The following is a 14,887-nucleotide window of genomic DNA, read 5'->3' on the forward strand; positions in this document are numbered from 1 at the left end:
AAACACCCTCCCAAATATATTTTATGTCACGTGTAAGTGGTTTTATTGCGATGTCCTCAAGCATATCTAGCCTCCTACAGTCCCTTTCAACTTCCGTTCCTCAACAAATCTAAAAATGTAGTGGTGGTTCAGATATTCAGCTTTGCCTGTTGTACGGTCCTGTGTTGCATTGAACTGCATCAGAAAGCAAATGGGGAAGAGCCTTTTCCATCCTTTGGCAGCTCCAGCCAGCGGCTGCTGGAATTTCTGTCACAATCACATCTCCTCATATCTGCCCCTTCACAGTTGAAAAGCATAAACGAGGGTCAGCCTGGTGTCAGCGTCCAGATGACCAACTCTTGCCCATGGCAGCAGGGCTGGAAGACAGCATGGGCTGTCTAAATGACACAACTGCGGAGGCTTGAAGTGGTGGTCCAACATCTTGAGTCCCTCTCCTCAACTCTGTGTTAACTTTGCACATGCAGTCCAGCAAATGCAATGTTAACACTAGCTTAGCCAGTTGAGAAAAGCTTTGTTTTTCTTCAAGAGAATCGGCGGAAGCTTTTGTGGAGGCAGTTGCCATTCTAGAAAGACTCAGGACCAATTTACATGTTTGTTAGTTCATTTATACACTGTCAACTAACTGAAGTTCTCAAGCAGGCTAATGATATAATACACACACACACACACACACACACACAACACACACACACACACACTATATGTTCTCCCACTCTCCAGAAGATGCTCCTGGCCTAGAAGCAGACAGATATTAGTTCCTTACAGGCCAGGCCTTCTTCACTGGACTATGGCTGCTTATATCTCTCACAGCTTCTGTCTTGGGTAGCAGATGCAGGGGCTGCTAGGGGAACAAGGGTATGAGAAGTGACCGACTTTAGAATCATGCTGGGCTGTACTGCCAGCAACCCGTTTCTCACGACACCCCTGTTGGGAGGTGCTTGTGACCATGCAACACAGCCAAACCCTGAGCGCCTGAATCCATTGGACCAGCTGGCTCAATTTTGTCTACAAAGAGTGGCAGTAGCCCTCCAGGGTTTTCAGACAGGAAGTCTTTCCAGTCTTACCTAGCGATGCCAGGAACCCTTCTGCACGCAAATCAGATGCTCCACCATTGAGCTACAGCCATGGTGAAGCAGTTTTAACAGCCGCCAGCAGGGGTGGCCCAAGGCATTTCAGCATCTGATGTGAAGCACCGCTACATACCCATGATGGGGGACAGAGAGTCCCCCACTTGGTAGGAGGGGGGGATCCTTTCCAGATCCTCTCTCTTACTGACTCAGCAAGAAGAGCTGGTCTCTCTGCTCCTAGAGGCTGGGGAGACTGGCGTCAAAGCTGGGTGGCAGAACAGGGGAGCTGCCCATTAGGGGGCTCTGCTTGAGGCAGCTGCTTCATCCCACCTTGTGGGCTGGCTGGCTCTGGCTACCATCAGGCCAGTAGAATAATAAAAAAGCACTTATTAGGGTGCATTTGCAGCATGGCATCTTCTTGTAAACAGACCATATGCAACTACATGCAGCCTTGTGTCTGCATTGCAGTGATGGGTGCCCACAACCCTGAGGGTGAGTTGGCACCTATGTAAGGCTGTATTCTGTACCGACTAATCTGAGATTAAGCCCCATTGAACTTGGTGGGATTTACTTTTGAGTAGACATTGGGTGTGAAGCAAAGAGTTTTGGCGTTTGGACACAAGGCCATACCGTTTGTTTTAAAACTGTATTTTATTTTAATGTAAGATCTATTTCCAGCAGTGGCCAGACGCAACCCCCTAGGAAACTCACAAGCAGGGCATGACTGTTAGAAGTCAGCCACCCCAAGATACACTGCATCTAATCATGGATGTTTCTTTTGACTTGCCACAGCTAAAAATCTCATGACAAACACATGGGAATCTATTTTTTTTGCCCCTCTGGTGTTCTACAATAGAAGCTATTTTTAAATATGCCATCTGGAAACCTTTCCTGAGGTTCCAGAATTAACTGCAGTTTTATTCCATGATAAATATTCATAAGTAAATGACGGTGAAGAGAAACGCTAAAAATAACCTTTTCTTATGAGGTGGCCTATGCCATTGAGCATTAGCCTATGAAGAAAACCTTTATTAGCAACATACGCTGGAAATAGAACCTGTAATGCTTGCTAACGGAGGCTATGTGATTTGTGGCTTCAAGAGGCCCTCTGAAAAATTTACTCAAAGAAGCCAGTGCCTTTTCTCCTAATCCCCACATGGAGGTTGATTATGCATATGACTCTCCTTTGCTGGCAAGATGAGTCATGAGAAAGCAGCCCTGCAATACAGTCAGAGTTGAAGGCTGATTCCTAGTTTTTTCACATACACATTCCTCTCTCGCTCTCGCTTGCTTGCTCACTCGCTCTCCCTCTCTCTGAAACAACGGAGGCTCCTGTCATAGGCAGCTTATGAAACAGCAGAAGTATGCATGGTCCATTAGAACAGGCTCTTCTCTTGACAGGAATAAGAAAGAAAGAACATGCTGCAAAAGATTTCCTTTCCAAAGAGCAGGTTGGGGGGTCAGGTAGAGGAGCATAGCTGGTTTTAGACATCCTATGCCCTTTTCAGGAGGCAGGATGTGCACTCCTGACAGGAAGACAGGAGTGCCTGGCGTGCTCTGGTCCATGGGGTCACGAAGCGTTGGACATGACTAAACGACTAAACAACAACAACAACAAATGCCCTTTTCAAATGTGGGGTGTTTGGGGGGGTTATTGGGTTGTTGTTTTTTATTTTGATTATATATTTTGTGGTTTTATATTTTGATTTTGTTCTGTGAACCACCCTGAGACCTCTGGGTATAGTGTGGTATATAAATTAATTAAATAAATAGATAAATAGAAGAAGGAGACCATTTCAGATTCCAGACCAGGCATAGGCAACCTCGGCCCTCCAGATGTTTTGGGACTACAACTCTCATGATCCCTAGCTAACAGGACCAGTGGTCAGGGATGATGGGAATTGTAGTCCCAAAACATCTGGAGGGCCGAGGTTTCCTGTGCCTGTTCCAGACCTTCTGATCCCCTCAAAACCCCAAACAGACACTTGCTTACAAATATTGGGGGGGCGGTAAAGGTAAAGGGGACCCCTGACCGTTAGGTCCAGTCACAGATGACTCTGAGGTTGCGGCGCTCATCTCACTTTACTGGCTGAGGGAGCCGGCGTACAGCTTCCGGGTCATGTGGCCAGCATGACTAAGTAGCTTCTGGCAAACCAGAGCAGCGCACGGAAATGCCGTTTACCTTCCTGCCAGAGCGGTACCTATTTATCTACAGTGGTACCATGGACTAAGTACTTACAATTCATTCCAGAGGTCCGTTCTTAATCTGAAACTGTTCTTAACCTGAAGCACCACTTTAACTAATGGGGCCTCCTGATGCTGCCACGCTGCCGGAGCACGATTTCTGTTCTCATCCTGAAGCAAAGTTCTTAACCCAAGGTACTATTTCTGGGTTATTTTCTGGGAGTCTGTAACCTGAAGCGTATATAACCTGCAGCATATGTAACCCGAGATACCACTGTACTTGCACTTTGACGTATTTTCAAACTGCTAGGTGGGCAGTAGCTGGGACCGAGCAACGGGAGCTCACCCCGTCACGGGGATTCGAACTGCCGATCTTCTGATTGGCAAGCCCTAGGCTTTGTGGTTTAACTCACAGTGCCAAGGAAGCATGCTAAGAGCACATTTTTATTGTAAAAAATGTAAGCAATATTAGGGCTGCGTACACATCAGGGTGTTAATGTGCACATGGATGTAACAGGTCTGATTTTTCCATGTGCACTTTTGTGCATGTTTATCCGCACATGAGCACTTTCAGTTGAACTCTGTCTGAGAGTTTCCCATGCCATGGGCAGTACTTGGTGGAATATATTCAAGCTGCGTGTTGTTGTCCCCTCTCCTGAGTTAGTGCTTCCCCACCTTCCCTCAGTTCCAGAAATCTGAGAACCATTATAGGCATGCACAGAGAAGATTGCTTAGCTGCACCCCCCTTTTAAATTATTTTTGAGATACAGCATTTGCAATGTACCAGATTTCACAAATTAGTGGGTTAAAAATAATTTTTAAACATATGTGCTTGAATGTGCATGGGCATTTGATGAAATCTGAGGCCAGAGGAGTTGCTGGATAAGATTTCAAGGGTCCATCACAACTCCTTCTGCCTTTCCAGAAGCAGACTATTTAAAAAAGAATAAGTTACACAAAATATGTGAAATTGTACCAATTATCTTAATTTACATTACAGTACTTGCACAGATTGTGGAATTGTTGCATAAGCTGTTGGAGGTATTTTGTTTTTCTGTTCTTTTAGTTACAGAGTACACGGCACCCTTACAGCAGCGTTGAGTCCCCCACCTCCTTCCTAGTGTTCACTTGACCTTTTGTAGGAAATGTCCCCCATGCAGAGTCATTGACTGATATTTATAGGCAAGCATGGAAGAGAAGAAACATATGATCCTGACCTCATTACCTGCAATTGACCTGGAAGGAAAGAGAATCACATCTTCCTCAGTTTTCACTCACAGTGTATATCTGGCAATATAGTTCATCAGTTTCCTGCTAAACATCAGTTTAGGAGACATTAGGAGATGAATAGCAAAGAGCAAGAATTTGCATGGATTTGGTTATTAGGATATAATCACCCATTGGTTTATCAAGAAGGCAAATTATTACTGAGAATCTCAGTCTTGATACCATTTTAAGTACACCCCTATGCACTTTGATGGGACGCGGGTGGCGCTGTGGGTTAAACCACAGAGCCTAGGACTTGCCGATCAGAAGGTTGGCGGTTCACATCCCCACGACAGGGTGAGCTCCCATTGCTCGGTCCCTGCTCCTGCCCACTTAGCAGTTCGAAAGCATGTCAAAGTGCAAGTAGATAAATAGGTACCGCTCCGGCGGGAAGGTAAATGGTGTTTCTGTGCGCTGCTCTGGTTCGCCAGAAGCGTCTTAGTCATGCTGGCCACATGACCCGGAACAACTGTATGTGGACAAACGTCGGCTCCCTCGGTCAATAAAATGAGATGAGCGCCGCAAACCCAGAGTCGGCCACGACTGGACCTAATGGTCAGGGGTCCCTTTACCTTTACCTTTTATGCACTTTGACTCTAAGAAACATTGTTCAATAAGGGCTTTTTCTAGAGGAAGTAGTACCCTTAAACAGGAAGTGTGTTTGCTTACCCTCAATGCTATATGTCAACCCCAGTCCACATCTGATTATGATAGCTGTAACCCCCATTCCGACCTACTGTATTGGTATAGTTAACACTTCCCATCTGAAGCACATGTTCTGCACATGCAACAATCCTGCCCTAAGTCTTTACCTGGTGTAACACTGAAAGCCTCTGTTCTCTCACCATTACCCTCCAAGCCTGTCTCTCTGGAGGGACCCAGAAAAAGGCCTTGGATGGGCACCCAAGTGTCCAGGAAGGTTCATGTTAGAAGAAGCATTCCAGAAGTTATTGGGATCCCCAAGCCATAAAGAGCTATTTAAGTCAAAACCAGTACCTTGAACTGGAAGCACCCAGGCAGGCAGCAGCCATTAATTAGGTGAATTGCTATCCTGCAGCGTTTTTAATAGACACACACAGAGGCACACACATTCAGTTCAGGAAGTGGAACAGATAATGTATGCATAACTTTTAACTTAATTGTGCTCGATTCTAAACTTCTTCGGTGCAAATAGCACTCTCTCCAACGTAAGAAAAGAAAGCCATAAATGGTGTTTAACAGCTGAAAGACAAAATTATATGCAATCAACAGCTGCTCGTTACAGAATTGCTACTTTAGGAGTGCAGCTGTTTCATTGTGTCTACTTTCAGCATTAGTCGACTCTTCTTTCCTGAGGCCTTCTAAGATACTGTCGTTCTCCTACAAAGAAGAGAATGAGGGCTTAACCCTACACAACTGTAGCCTGTAAAAGACTATGCACTGTCAGCAGTCTTTGCAGTCTCAGTCAGATCGTATCATTTTCCACTGCAAGGCCAAATGCCTTCACAGGATACCAGTGATAACCAGAAAAAGAAGTGCTATTTGTAGTTACCGTATTTTTCGCTCTATGACACACTTTTCCCCTCCCAAAAAGTAAGGGGAAATGTGTGTGCGTCTTATGGTGCACACCGATCCCTCTCGCTCTCCTGGCTTCAGCGAAAGCAACATGAAGCCTGTTGCTCTCCTGGCTTCGCTTCGCTAGAGAGGTGCTGTGCAGCTTTCCCTCTATGCGCAGCACCCCTGCAGCGAAGCGGGAGGAGAAATGGAAGGGGCTCCACTTCTCCTGCCGCTTCGCTGAAGGGGCACTGCGCAAAGAGGGAGAGCTGTGCAGCGCCTCTTCAGCGAAGCAGGAGGAGAAACAGAGCCCCTTCTGTTTCTCCGGAGAGGCACTGAGCAGAGATGGAGAGAATTTTTTTTTCTTGTTCTCCTCCTCTAAAACTAGGTGTGTCTTATGGTCGGGTGCATCTTATAGAGCGAAAAATACGGTATTTCCATCCTTAGCATGTTTTGTTCTGCATCAAGGGGACGTTATCTAACCTCTCTACAAACTTTGTGAAAATGAATCAGGATGAATGTTCAATGAACTTTTGCTTTTAAAATCAGTGCCAGAGTCAGAGAGAATGCTTTAACAGTTTTATTCTTCTGGTCCTTTATTCCCCACATAATAAACAGAATAAATAATAATACACTTTCCCCTTTGTACTGGGGAGACTGTGGGAGCAGATATTTCCCCCCCCCCCATGTGGTGGTCATGTGAGGGAATTGCAACATTTTGGAATACTGTATAATATTTCAAGAAATTAATGAAAATAATAAATCATTACAATCAGACCCACAACTGGATTTGCTACTTATTTTTCATTATCATACCAAAACTACAATACATAAAGACTTGAGATAAACTTTTTTTATTAATTGCTGTGATATTTAATATTGCCAAAATTTAGGCGGTCCCAAAACCTAAACTGCTACGGTATCAAGCCTTGATGGTAAAAATGTACACATAAGCATAAAGTATTATGAAAAGGAACAGAGACAGACAACTTTCAAATGATTTGATTTTGTTTTATTATATATGCAGGCAGGATGGAAAACACATGCAGACCACCACTGACCAATAGTTAACTCCAGTTGGGAAACTTGGGTTTTGCCCTCAGAAATACAGATATAAAACATGGCCATAGCCAGGATTTATGGGGGGGGGGGGGAGAGGACATCCCCATGTTATCATCATCTTTCTGTCTCACAGATCCGGAATGAAATGTCTCAACAACAGTTGTTTAAATTACAGTGGTACCTCGGGTTACATACGCTTCAGGTTACAGACTCCACTAACCCAGAAATAGTACCTCGGGTTAAGAACTTTGCTTCAGGATGAGAACAGAAATCGTGCTTTGGCGGTGCGGCGGCAGCAGGAGGCCCCATTAGCTAAAGTCGTGCTTCAGGTTAAGAACAGTTTCAGGTTAAGAACAGACCTCCGGAACAAATTAAGTACTTAACCCGAGGTACCACTTTACTTTCTTTTGACCCCAAGTGCTCAGAACAATCTGTCAAAAGCTTCAGTTATTTGAAAACTAGAAAGTTAAATTTTTTTAAAAAAAATTAACATGCCTTTTTCATATTATTTTTACAAAAACTAAACTAAAACAAGTTTTAAAACAATCTAAACTAAAACTTTTTCAGCACTTCCTTCTCAAATTCCTCCTTTTTCCAATGCAATTTTCCATGCACACTCTGTAAATATAGCCCATTGAGATCCGCCCCCCTCACTGTGGACCTTAGCCAAGTCTTTACTCTCTGCAAGGTACTGAATAACCACTTTTCTGTACAAGTGGTGCGTGGCTGAGCAAGAGAGATAGCCAGCCAGAAACCACTGCTGTAGTATTCTAAATTCTGATGTCTGCAGAGAATAGCTCACAAAGTGCAATGAAGGATGAAATGATATGTAACATGCATAAGCGTAACAAAAGCAGACCCTAACTCTTTTCCTAGGAAAACGCTCGCTAAGGAGGGAGGTCATGGTATCTCAGTGAGCATTTCAATTTCAAATATTCTGACTATTTCTACTTTTAGTTATGTATTTTTATTTATTTACTTGATATAACGGGGAGCAGCTGCCCCTCTCCAACCCCCTGGCAACACGCATGCTGCCAGGAAAGAAGGGGGAAGTGAATATCTACATCAGGAACAAGGGGTTGGGCGATAAAGATCTACCGTATTTTTTGCTCTATAAGACTCACTTTTCCCCTCCTAAAAAGTAAGGGGAAATGTGTGTGCGTCCTATGGAGTGAATGCAGGCTGTGCAGCTATCCCAGAAGCCAGAACAGCAAGAGGGATTGCTGCTTTCACTGCACAGCAATCCCTCTTGTTGTTCTGGCTTCTGAGATTCAGAATATTTTTTTTCTTGTTTTCCTCCTCCAAAAACTAGGTGCGTCTTGTGGTCCGGTGCGTCTTATAGAGCGAAAAATACGGTACATTGGGATCTGTTGTCCTTATGGATCCTACCAGTAGAGGTGGTTGTCTCACCTGTGCCGGTCTTGTCTATTAGCCTAAAGGCTGAAACACCCAGCCTTTCCTTGCTGCATTTGCTATGTAGCAGGAACCCCCCCACCCCAATCATTCTGTTTGTACAAACTTCACACACACACACACTCACACACTACATACGCCACATTTCTGTTATAAATTCATAGAAAATCAACCATACATCGGATTTGCACTGTTCCATTTTATTTTACTCCATATGACAAGAACTATCAAAGGGGGGTGGCTTGGTCCTGGTCAGTCATAATCCCTTCACCGTCTCAGCACATCAACAGGAGCCCTGCCCAGTTGCTATGCCAACCCTGATGATCCCAGACAGAAGACAATCAAGATCACAAAGAAGTTGCATATGGGAGTGGATTCAACATGGACTGAAACAAAGGACAATGATCAGATCTTCCCTCTGGGGGCAGGAAACTGCAAACTCCCCTTTGTCTCCTGGAAGTGACTCATGGGGAGGGGGGAAAGGAGGAACTAGTCAGGTGACAAGACACTCAGGTTACCACCAACTCCTCCCTCAACCCCTCCTTTCTGTAATGTATGCATGATGTTTCTGGGGGTGGGCTTGACCTAGAGGAGGGGAATTTCAAAAAGTTTTTATAAGACCTTGCACACTATTTTTCTGGATCTTTCCTCTCTCTTGCAAGTGAGGGGAACACCCTGTTGCAACAGTTCAATAAAGGCCAAGCCTACAGGCTGCTGTTTTGCTCCAAGTTATCCTGGTTGGTGTCTTTACTTTTTGTCCAAGGGAGCCCTCGGATTTTTTTCCGGTAACAGCTAGAGACAAACCTCTCTTGCCTAATACGAACTCCCCTACTTTGCAAACCCAAACCGTTTTTCAAACTTCAGTGCGTGCAAACATTACATTACATGTTTAACAATCGTCATATGAGATAGCGACTAGGCTTACAGCCTTTTACAAGTTTCTTTCAGAGGTTTTAATCCTCTGTCCTTAATGCAGAAATCCCTTTAGCAGTCAGATTTATTGAAGGAATGATTGTGCAGTGGGGGTTTTTGCCTCACTCTTTGTGGCCTGTCTGCAGTCCTGGTTAACCTACGCAAAGCCAGGCGAGCCAACTAAGTTTCGACCAGCGGTAACCGAGATGGTGAAACGGGATACCGGAGCTCCTGCACGACTCTACCTCTTTCTCTCTATGGGCTTTCTCTCCCTCTGCCAGGGGGCGGGGCTGAACGAGATGCTTTGATTCGCCCATCAGGTCAAAGTAGCGACCAATCGAAAGAGAGCGATCCTTTTATACATATACGGAGGGGCGGAGCTTCGTGGAAGGTATTTGCAATAGTAGGAGGAAAAGGCTGGACTGTAAAAGAAATGGAAGAACTTATTTCTGCGTAAACCTGATCTTTGCTCTCTTTTTAAAAATGCTATTTAAAATAAACGGCTGCTTTTCGAAAGAGTAAGTTCTGTAGAATGTTTAAAAGTTTATTTGTTTTTAGTGCAAATCTTTTATTTCCGCGTACTTCGCCTGCAGTTAGGAGGACGGGCAAGAGCAGCAGCCGCGCTTCCCAATCGTCTGGTTTTCATTTCTCCTGGGGCACAAGGTAAGTGACAGGCGAGGGGTTTCAGTGGGTAGGTGGGTTGGTTCTGACGCATAAGACCAGTTTTTTGGGGGAGGGAAGAGATTGAGAGGAAACGGGCAAGCCCGGGCATGCAAAGCTCAGAGCAGGAAGGTGCTGCTGCCGCAGGCGCAAGAGGCGGGCGGACCTCAGGCTTTTGCAAGGTTTTATTTGCTTTTTCACTATGAAGACCCGTAAGGGCCGCAAATAGAACCGAAACGAAAATAAGGGCGGGGGGGGATGGAGGGGGGGAAGACCCAGATTTAGATTTCCATATAAAAGTGCAGATTTCATTTTTCATTTCATGGGTCCCCTACTCAGTTCTGAAATTAGGGAGTATAATCGCAGAAGGAGCAGGTCCCAGGCGGCCCATTGATGGTCATGTTTTACACGCAGGGAGCCCAAAGCCTCAGCATAAGGCCAGCCCTTGCAACTTCACTTAAATGTTGTTTGCTTATTTTAAACTTTGCATACCGCTCTTCACCATGTAGGTTTCAAAGCGGCATACAACAATAGAACAGAAATATATGCAACATTTAAAACTTTTAAAAATCTCATAAAAGGGATGTGCAAGCTTATGTCTAAATTCAGTGGGTATGACAAAAGCCATTAGATGTACTGCTGGATAACTGTTTTAGTTCTTGTTTTTGTATTTGTCATTGTTTAAAAACCAATCAAAAAATACTGTTAAAAAAGAAAAATAAGGAAAATATCTGGGAAGCATTCAGAGTGCAAAGTCCCCCGGAAATGAAACAGTTTTGGCCAAGCGTCTGACACTCAGTAAGGGCCAGTTCCTGCCCCAACTTCTTATGGGACAGAGTTCCCCAGAGTTGGGCCTATAACACTGAAGGTACTCCTGACTTGACTGATGCTTCTGGCCTTACTAGTACTCACCCAAGGAGCACTACAGGACAAGGTGGTCCTTAAAGCATCTGGGGCTTAAATGATTAAGGGCTTTGCACACTAGTACAGGGACCTTAAACTTGACCTGGTAGCATTTTGGAAGCCAGAGCAGGTCTTTCAACACCTGTGCCATGATCCTGTCAACAGTCTAGTTGAGCATTCAGCACTAGCTGAAGCTTCCCAGACCAGATCCAAGGGCAGATCCACATGGAGCATGTTGCAATAATCTAATATCGCTAACTCATTGGGGGTTGGCAACACATGCCCATGCATTAAGAGGTTCACCAGTAAATCCTTAAGTCTTCGCTAGAAAGGATGCCCTTCATTCAGTTAGCTGTTAGCAACCCCTCCTTGCTGATCTTCAGTCCAGATGTGGCCCCTGCTGCCTGTTTAAAAGGGAGTGATGTGGCCTAAAAGCAGTCATGTCTGCACAGTGTAGCTGGGAGCATTAGTCTGCCAATTGTCTTGCTTTTGTTTATATCAAGCAACAATCCCTTGGGCTTTGAGACTCACACAGTACCCTCTAATTGCTGTGGCTCCAATGTGGAGTTGAGTCTGTGGACTTGACAAAGATTGTCTTAACCCTGGGGATTTGATCTTTTTAGGCCTGTTTTGAGAGAGCGCCCACACATTCTCATGTGAATATGCATAGTGTTCGCGTATAATGTCTGTAACCTTTTAAACTTCAGCCCATTTTTAGCAGAATGCAACACCTGCCACTGTGACTGTTCCCTTCTGACTATGTCCACATGGGTTGTTGGCACTACTGTCCACCTGTTCCCTCTCTACCCCTGTATTTTGCAGTATCTCATCAAAGGTGTCTGTGGGAGCTTTCATTTAAGATGAGGCAACGCATCATGCTGCTTAGCTGTTCCACTATAGCATCCGATGATCTACCTTGGCAGTTTTAAATGTGCTCCTTTTGTGAATTTGCAGACAAATGCTATGCTGTAAGCAGTTGCTCTGACCCAAGTCTTGTATTTCAGATGATTGAAATGTTGGCAGCAAGTGAGACTTTGGAATTGCTGCGGCAGCTGAGTGTGTTACTGGATCAAGAGTTAAGATGTCAGCCAAAGTTATCTGGCCTGAGAATAATTGAATCTGCTCACGATAATGGGCTCCGGATGACGGCAAGGTTGCGAGACTTTGAAGTGAAGGACCTGCTTAGTTTAATTCAGTTCTTTGGCTTTGGTACAGAGACGTTTTCTCTCACAGTGAATTACTTAGACAGGTTTCTGTCAAAAATGAAGGTAAGTCTTGGAACAACAAAGCTGTAGGCTCATTCATCTCTTCGTAACCATATGGACTTTAAAGTCTTTGACTGCAAAGGAGTGTTGCATTCAGTTCAACATGCATGCATGCAGTTATGCTATGTAAATCTGGAATTCAGATTTTGAGGTCTCAGTGGTTCAGAGCATCAGAAACTTCTCCTTGTCTTGTTGATTCAAGCAATTCTGAATGCATTCAAAGACTAAACACTATCAAAGCACATGTCTGAGAGGCTTCATTTGCTCCTGCCTCTTGAGCCAGGAGTAGAGATTGGGTTTCAACATGAAATGCATAACTGTATCTTGAACATGCATGCCAAGTTTAATGTCACCTCTCTTTCACCAGTTGTATAGTCTCTTTTGTATATCTGCTAGCTGCCTTGAAAAGAGATGTGAGGCTGTGACTGTGCTTGCCCTTAAAATGTAGAATGCATATAATTCTGAGGTCTCAGTATTCGAGGCTGATGCTGTGTATCACAAGTAGGCAACTTACACAATACCTTGTTTTTGAGTGGTTTGAACAATGTGGGTGAAAGTGTATCCCACACAGGACCTTCTGTTTCTGGTGTGTTTGTTGGCTTGTTGGAGCTATGTGGGATTGTCCCAAACTGCTGGTAGTGGTTGCTCCATCCACCACAAAAAGAAAATGTGTTCATCTAGCACAGGGGTTTTCTACCGTTTTTGGGCCAAGCACCAAATTGATCATGACCAACTCATCCTAAACCGTATGGCAAGTGGGTGGGGGCAAGACCCAGTTCTCAAGCTGCATTCTCTATCCTATTTTAAATCATGTCTACCATGTCAGTATTCATTATTAAATTCCGGTTTGTGGTTTGTTGAAAAATATTTTTAAAGGACATTTCCAGGTGGGGTGGAGGATGTTACAAACCTTGTAGAATTGCAGCAGGAGACATTTAGGAGCAGTCAGTCAGTCAAACAAACAAACAAACAAACAAACAGTACCTTTTAAAATGAAATAAAAAGTATTTAAGCAATGGACTGCTGTGTGCCAGGCATACAATCTTTATCGACTGCCCTTTCTGCAAGAGGGCAGGGGTTATCTACTGAACTTGAATAGCCTTAAAACATTTGAGACACGTATATGACAATGGGTGCTTGGGGAGCGAGAAATAGTTGCCTTGCTTCCCCAAGCGTAGAGCTAACTGAGCATGCATTTCTATTTAAGGGATGACTGTAGGCTTATGCAAGGATATTTGGAATGAACTTTCCACTCAAGGAAGTTAAGATGATTAATTGCCGGTGGTGGGAGGAGAACTTTTGGAAGTTCTACAGGAAAGCACAGCTTAATGGCAGAACATCTGCCTTTCATGTGTAAGGTTCCAGCTCAATTCCCAGCTAGATCCTGAAACGGTTCCCATCTGGAACCCCTGGTGGTTGCTACCAGTCAATCCTGAAGCTTGATAGATCTGACCCAGGAGTGCAGAAGGCTGTCCTAAACCATCTAGCTGCCTATTAATCTTACACATATAAAAATATACCGTTGGACTTGTAGCTCATTAATCCTGTGAAGTCTTAACTCCCATTGAGTACGGAGGTATTTACTTCCTGATTAGCTGTTTGTTAGCAGCCTAAAGCAAATGAAATTGCACATTAGAAAGAAAAACCCTGAATCTCTGACTGTCTTTCCTCTTCCAGGTACAGCCAAAACACTTGGGCTGTGTTGGGCTAAGCTGCTTCTACCTAGCAGTGAAAGTGACAGAAGAAGAGAGGAATGTTCCATTAGCCACCGACTTAATTAGAATAAGCCAGTACCGATTCACAGTTTCCGACTTGATGAGAATGGAGGAGATTATTCTAGAGAAGCTGTGTGGTAAAGTGAAAGCAACGACGGCCTTCCAGTTTCTGCAACTTTATCACTCGGTCTTACATGGCAGCCTAACCTATGAGAGGTAGAGAATTTTCCTTTCAGAACATGTTTGGAATGGGCAGTTCCATTTAGGCAGAGTGGAAGTCTTTGCTTGGATGGAATTTGAGAACAGTGGAGAGTGAAATCTGAGGCACCTGCATTTTGATATTTTGTCACCTGCTGAAAATGATTCTGGTCTGAAAACTGGTTTTAGATAATTTGATTCGGTGTTGTTCATTTCTTCTGTATTTTATGGTTTCATAGTTTTATAATGTGTTAAATATATATATATTTAATAAGTTGGTGGTTTAGAAATAATAAAAAATGAATATTACTAAACTGATCTAAAATTTCTGTAGCTGTTCAAAGCTTAGTAAGGTTAGCTTTGCCATGTAAACTTTGTGCGCAAAGACGAGACTCTACTAAACTAGGTCTCACTTTCTTACAGGAAGAAACATCTTAATTTTGAGAGACTTGAAGCCCAGCTCAAGGCATGTCACTGCAGGATTGTTCTTTCGAAAGCAAAGGTAAGGATCTTGATTGATCGGTGCTTGCAGATATTCTGCAGGACCTGGAGAGGATTGATTGTCATCTTAATTGCTTTGTCTGTTCCTCAGCCATCTGTCTTGGCTCTCTCAATATTGGTCCTGGAAGCTGAAGAAGAAGAACTGCCAGGATTGGAGGGCACCATAGAACACCTTCAAATACATTCCAAGGTAGGCAGTAGATAAATG

At 44.1% G+C, this 14,887-nt stretch overlaps 1 protein-coding gene across 2 annotated transcripts in view; it reads left to right on the plus strand.

Moving 5' to 3' along the window:
• Positions 1-9,774: 9,774 nt before the first annotated feature.
• CCNG1 (cyclin G1) overlaps positions 9,775-14,887 on the plus strand; it is a 130,485-nt gene continuing 125,372 nt past the window's right edge. Inside the window, exons 1-5 of one of the 2 annotated variants that reach the window (XM_053376480.1) lie at positions 9,775-9,955; positions 12,005-12,268; positions 13,943-14,196; positions 14,602-14,680; positions 14,771-14,869. In XM_053376480.1, coding sequence (XP_053232455.1) covers positions 12,005-12,268; positions 13,943-14,196; positions 14,602-14,680; positions 14,771-14,869 — 696 coding nt within the window. In that variant the 5' untranslated portion in view covers positions 9,775-9,955. Of the gene's footprint in view, positions 10,101-12,004; positions 12,269-13,942; positions 14,197-14,601; positions 14,681-14,770; positions 14,870-14,887 lie in introns of both variants that reach the window. The other variant, XM_053376481.1, reaches the window with a different exon arrangement.

Source organism: Podarcis raffonei, chromosome 2 (assembly GCF_027172205.1).
Source record: "Podarcis raffonei isolate rPodRaf1 chromosome 2, rPodRaf1.pri, whole genome shotgun sequence".
Taxonomy (NCBI): Eukaryota; Metazoa; Chordata; class Lepidosauria; order Squamata; family Lacertidae; genus Podarcis; species Podarcis raffonei.